The 6814-nt window shown below is 35.8% G+C and overlaps 1 protein-coding gene across 1 annotated transcript; it reads left to right on the top strand.

Annotated features, from left to right (window-relative positions):
* Positions 1–204: 204 nt before the first annotated feature.
* Positions 205–3064, top strand: LOC122281968 ((-)-germacrene D synthase-like). The gene is made up of 7 exons (XM_043093860.1): positions 205–422; positions 601–889; positions 1152–1524; positions 1596–1814; positions 1906–2044; positions 2152–2400; positions 2522–3064. The coding sequence occupies exons 1-7, from the start codon at positions 297–299 to the stop codon at positions 2822–2824; spliced, it is 1698 nt and encodes a 565-aa protein (XP_042949794.1). The 5' UTR covers positions 205–296; the 3' UTR covers positions 2825–3064.
* The last annotated feature ends 3750 nt before the right edge of the window (positions 3065–6814 follow it).

The following is a 6814-nucleotide window of genomic DNA, read 5'->3' as shown; positions in this document are numbered from 1 at the left end:
TGATATGCAAAGTAGCTAGCATTGTCCTTTTAACCAAAGCCCAGTTCCACTTCCACCCAACAGAGACGGAGGAAACTTTCCCAGACGCGCTATTAATATATATATAGCTAGCCGCCGGGCACACCTATCCGGATGTAACATCAATGGCGCAACAAATTTTTTCCCTTTCTAACTAATAATGCCTATATAATCCCATACCCCATCTAAAAAGCTTTCACCAACAGCCAGCTTCGGGTGCTTTGCATAGCCTGATCCAAAACCTCAAGCTTTGATCTTTCATTGTAGTGAGGGAAAACATGTCCATCCTAGTCTCAGGAGCTGATCTTCCCCAAAACAGCAAACCCAGTGTTGTGCGGAGGACTGCAAATTTTCCCCCCAGCGTTTGGGGAGACCGTTTCATCAACTACACCTCCGATGACGAGGTACGTACGTACGTACTTATACAATTTCACTCTCTCTTTTAACTATAAAATTTGAATTTGTTTACATTAATGATTGAGTACTGCTAATTAATCAATTAATTATTAGTTTATTTGGACTTTATAACTAGCTTAATTCCATGATTATCACGGCCTCATGCAGTTTTGCTAGCTTGTGCAGGAAACCCATGCTCGTAGAGTACGTGAAGTTGAAGAACTGATCAAAGAAGTGAGAAGAGAACTGTTAGCCTCCGCGTGTCAGCCTTCGCAACAGCTGAACCTAATTGATGCACTTCAGCGCCTAGGCGTGGCGTATCACTTAGATAGAGAGATCCAAGAAGCGCTAGAACATATGCATGCTGGCTATTATGACAATAAGGCTGATGGTAGTGGAGATGACGATAATGATCTGTACAATGTTGCCCTTCGTTTTCGACTACTACGTCAACAAGGACTTCCTGTTTCATGTGGTATGCTTTCGATTTGGCATGCAGTCACGCCCCATATATATTTCTTTGGATTACGAATTTAATTTATTCTCTACAAGTGATGAGCTAGGCACGCGCGCGGGGACTTCTTTATTTGAGATTTTTTTAAGTGCATTTATTGCATTAAGTTATACTCTTGCAACAGCCTCATTATTTAAACTTGATTATATATATATTTATTAAATATATATATATATATATATATATATTTATATATTTGTTTCGCGTCTTGGTGTCGAAGCAGATGTGTTTAACAAGTTTAAAGATGAAAAGGATAACTTCAAGGAAAGTCTGAGCACCAACATTCCGGGCATCCTAGCCTTGTATGAAGCTACGCATCTTAGGGTGCACGGAGAAGACATCCTTGATGAGGCCCTCGCTTTCACCACCACTCAACTCAAGTCCGCTGCATCCCATTTAAGCAATCCATTAGCAGCAAAAGTTAATCATGCCCTAAAGCAACCCCTGCACAAGGGCATACCAAGGCTTGAGGCCAGACACTTCATTTCTGTCTACCAGGATGACACTTCACATAAAAAAGCTTTCCTGAAGCTTGCAATACTAGATTTCAATTTGGTGCAGTCGTTGCACAAACAGGAACTTGCTAAAATCACCAGGTAATTAATACTTAAAGTCAACTAACAATACGTCAACTATGCACTGCTAATACCATTTGGTTAACTTGTAGATGGTGGAAAGATTTAGACTTTGCAACGAAACTACCTTTTGCAAGAGACAGGGTTGTGGAGTGTTTTTTATGGATTGTGGCAGTCTATTTTGAGCCCCGGCACTCGCCTGAAAGAAAAATACTAACGAAAATTATTGCCATGGCGTCCACCATAGATGATATTTATGATGCATATGGCACTCTTGAAGAACTCGAGATCTTTACAGAAACAATTGAGAGGTTTGATAGCGATAATTATTATTGATATTGCTTTTATGATTATAATGTATGGTAGCAAACTTGTTAACTTCAAATTTTACCTGATTTTCAGGTGGGAAATTAGCACAATAGATCAACTTCCACAGTACATGCAAATATGTTATGGGGCACTCTTGGACATTTTCGAAGAAATTGAGCAGGAGCTGGCAAAACAAGGAAGACCATACCTTGTAATCTATGCAAAAAAAGCTGTACGTAAGACACAGAAATTTCTATTATTTTTGCTCTCCTAGAACTGGTTGCTTGCCTCGTACGCGTTTATTGTATGCATGTTAATGATCCTTTTGAGGCATATCAGATGAAAATATTGGTCCGGGCCTACTTCAACGAAGCCAAATCTTTCAACATGAAACAAATCCCAACGATGGAAGAGTACATGGAAGTCGCAATACCTAGCTCCGGTTACCCAATGCTCATAGCCGTCTCATTTGTTTTCATGGGTGAAATAGTTACCAAGGAGGCCTTTGAATGGATCTTCAGCAACCCAAAGGTTATAACAGCATCAGCAGTAATTGCGAGGCTCATGGATGACAGTGGGTCACATAAGGTATTAATATATATAGCTGACTAAATTGAAGCTAGTAATTAATTTGTGGAACAAAATCGACATTATATATATAGCTGACTATGTTTTTTCTACCTCTATGGGAAACTATATATGAATGAAGTTTGAGCAAGAGAGAGGGCATGCTGCCTCGGCTGTTGAATGCTACATGAACCAATATGGGGTCTCAGAAACACAACTGGCATATGAAGAACTGAACAGGCAAGTTTCTAATGCATGGAAAGACATCAATGAGGAATTTACAAGGACTAATGCTATGCCGATGCCTCTCCTTATGTGTGTTTTAAATCTTTCACGAGCAATAGATGTCATCTACAAGAACGGGGATGGATATACCCGTGTAGGGAAAGAGATGAGCGAGAACGTTGCAGCCGTGCTTATTCATCCGGTGCCAACAATATTATGAGTGTTGGGTTACTGGTAGTACTTCATCTATAATATCATGCCAGTACTGGTATTGATATGGTTTCATATAATAACTTAGATTTACTATATAATAAAATAGCTTTACAATCTAGTGTACAAGTTCTATCTATGTCAGTTTGTAGGTTAGAAAGAAAATAAATGATGCTCTCACATGAGACGGTACTATGTACCCGGCGAGCCACTTAATTTGTAATAAAGGCAAATAAATATTGATATACTATGTACCAGATCATTAGCTGACCCTGATCAATGAAACCATACCAAATTATCCCAAATAACAAAAACACTCAATTTATGAGTTTAAAAAATATATGGGTACTCCAAATAGCAAATGATCAGATGTCGAACGTAAATCCAGTTTGAAAGTAATTTGAATGTAAATCCAGTTTGAATAAAATGGCCTGTAACGTAAATCTATTTTCATCAACAAATTCAAAACGATTTTGATTTCTAAAGTCGAAACATTTCAGATTTAAAAGAGTATAAACATAGATCGAAATAAATAGCGATGAATAAAATATGTTTGGTAGAAAATCTAAGATTAAAAGAAGATTTTCGATCTCGGTCAAAAATCTAATAATCGCGATGAGTAAAACATGTATTTCTCCTAAACATATCTGGGAAAAAAACGAAGATGAAAACTAAAATATATTTTGATTTGTGTTTTTCCGCATATACCCAAACATGTATTTGTTAAAAAACAAACCACGCAACAATTAAGCGCTTGGCATTTACTCGTGTCATGACTGGAACAATTGTGGGTGTAACGCTGACCCCTGATATAGGGTACGAAATGTTTCCTAAAATCTCATATAAAAGTCATGCTTTAGGTATGAATAATTCTATCAGAACTCTGTTATTCTCTTATAATTCTCCCATATATACGATATATTAACTTTAGTATTAGAGGCTCACAGAACCACCATCAAACTCACCTTCACCTTTGTATTGCAGGTTGAAAGATCCTAGCCAGGCTTAGCTCTACGTACAAAACACGACATTAAAAATTCCTATCCATTTAGAAAGATAGAGAACCATGATTCATAAATGCTATTTGTAGACCGAGCCAGTTTCATGAATGACAAACTTGTTTCGTTTAATGGAGTCATCAACAGAAATATGAGAGAGAGAGAGAGAGAGAGAGAGAGAGAGAGAGAGAGAGAGAGAGAGAGAGAGATTTTCTATTTGTGCATAAAGGGCCTCTTCTAAAATGGGAATGAGCTATATAAATTAAGACTCGAAAAATTAGAAACAGGTAGGGACCGAGTCAATAAATTGGCGATTCACAAATCAAATTGGTTATTTGAATGTTGATAAAAAGTATTAAAAATCATATAATGCAATTCAAGCATTTAATATCATGCATAAAAGAGTATAAGATATAAATTCAATGACTAGTTTTAGTCAAAATATTATATGAATATATATTAAAGAGAATAATTAAACATGTAATTAATGTATTTAACCTTGACTGTCAACATATTTTATCTCATATACGAAGAAGATAAATACCATCAAGTTAATATAAGCACATGGAAAATGTAGTATTTTATGCACAACCACAAATTTAATACAAAACACTCACTCATCTTTTAATCATTTTATTTAACTAAAGAAAATAAAAAATATATACATGTTTTGTCTTTCAATTTTTCTGTGATTCTTATTGAATACAATAATAAAAATATTAATATATGTTTATTTCTATCATATTTCAATATAAAAAATTAAAACAAAAACTCAATTGTCAGATAACATAAAAATAAATATAGTTTTGAATAGGTTCTAATCGGCCTAAAATTGGCTAGAATTGGCTTTGAATCAACCTAAATTAGTTGATTGAAGTAGTTAAGCGAACAATTAAAAAGCTTCACCAAAATCGATTTGGTTTCTAATCGATTCAATTTGAATTGGCTGAACTGGCCTAAATTCCATCATTTTTTTTAACCTTGATATAAAATTATAAATAGACCCTCTAAGTGCATGTGGTCCCGAGTTTTAAGGCCAACCATCAAGGTTCATGAAGTGATTAATTAGTCACTTCATAGACCCTAGCCAACGGAAGGGGAAGGGGTGTCTATATACTATGAGTGCCCCTTTGCTACTCATCATGAATATTGATTTAAGAGCTTTCCTATTCATATCATTCTACACCTACAATACACATAACATCTTTTTTATTTTATTTTATTTTTATTTTTATTTTTTATTTCTACTAATCTAATTGAATTCTTCTACTTATTATCCGGCCTATATATACCACATATTTAGTATTATGAAAAAATAAATAAATAAGAAATCATGTGTGAGGTGTAATGTAAGAATGATGAATAAAATTTTTATTGATTTCAAAATCCCTTAACCGCACGTTTAAGCTGAATTAAGTTTTGTGACAGCTTAATTAGTACTATGGCATGCATGCAGTTTCTTAATGCTGTTGATTAATCATCCGATCGAGTATTACATGGTGTACTACAACTGGAGGCAATGGGGTTTCTCAATCACATATCAAGACCCACGCTCGAGGCAATGGGGTTTTACAAGTTTCTATTTTCTTTTTAACATAAAGAAAATTAAAGGACGGTACGTACGTCCCTAAACTTTGTTAAAGAAAAGCTCCCACTTTTAGGCAGAAATTATACCATATTAGAAAGACAAAATCGCTGCAAATGATGCCATTTCTTCTCAACTTGAGGTTGGACAGAAAAATCTTGGATGCTAAAAATGGTTTTTCTTATAGTGAATTTCTTGTAGCGTAGGAAGACATGAAGCCACTCTACATGCATGCATGTGATATTCCTCAATTAATTCACCAACTTGCTACAATCAGTACCATATACATATACATATAAACACACACACACACACACATATATATATATAATATTACTCATGATCCATTAGTCGCTTTTTATAAACGGCATGCTAAATTGTTAATAGTACTAGATCACTTTCTCCTTGGCCTCGCTAGCTCTAGCTGCATATGATATAAGTCCTTTTTGCTTAGTTTCAAATTCATTCTAATTCTTATGATTTAGAAACGACCAGCCCAGTTGCTAATTGCATCAGCCAAGTGCTAGCTATTGCCTATTAATGCCAAGTTAAATTTTTCTGTACTTAAAATGTTGCATTTATATCTACGATTAAGCCTGATATATAGGTTGTGGCATTGCCTAGCTAAGAGCATTCAATTCACAGTCGCCTCTTCACAACTGGGCTACATGCATCCGGTATCCTAAATAGCTTTTAATTTTAGGATTTGTATTTGGGAGCAACTGTACCAATCCAAATTATTTCTTTTGATTTATTTATTCCAATATATTAATAATATCTTTGAATATATTTGTTATTCCAACTCTTTTTTCAAAACTAGAAAAAATATCATAAAAATCATTTTTTTTATTTTTATTTTTATGTAGGATAGATTATATTTTTATATCTTTCAATAAATGCACATGCAACCATGGCCTGCATGCTGGGCAGGCTAGTAGCCTATGCGTGCAGGCTAGCCAAGCCAGGCCATGCGCACGCACAGGCCACCAGCTTGCCCAGCTTGTAGGCTAGGCGCATGGTAGCACCAACCATGCACAAGGCCAAGCCCATGCCAGGCCATGCGCACAACGGCACCAGCCATGCATGTGTACGGCAGTACTAGCCATGCACAAGGTTAGGCCCTATGGGTAGCAACGCCTATGGTCCATGCCATGGGCTATCCTAGTCCAAGTTGAGCACCAAGGCAAGCCGTGAGCCACTATGGGTCCCACGACCATCTCTAGTTTTATTAATTATTATTTTTATTATTTTAAGTCTTTTATTATTTATGGGATCTATTAGGGTTTCCACTTTGTAAACCTATAAATATGACCCTTAACATTTCTTTTCACATCTTTTAGCATATTTCCTTTGTGGATGGACTATTGTCGAGGAGATCTATTTTTGGTGCTTGGCATTTGGGTTACTTGGGTGAAAT

Source organism: Carya illinoinensis, chromosome 11, assembly GCF_018687715.1.
Source record: "Carya illinoinensis cultivar Pawnee chromosome 11, C.illinoinensisPawnee_v1, whole genome shotgun sequence".
NCBI lineage: Eukaryota > Viridiplantae > Streptophyta > Magnoliopsida > Fagales > Juglandaceae > Carya > Carya illinoinensis.
This window is presented reverse-complemented; position numbering and strand designations above follow the sequence as displayed.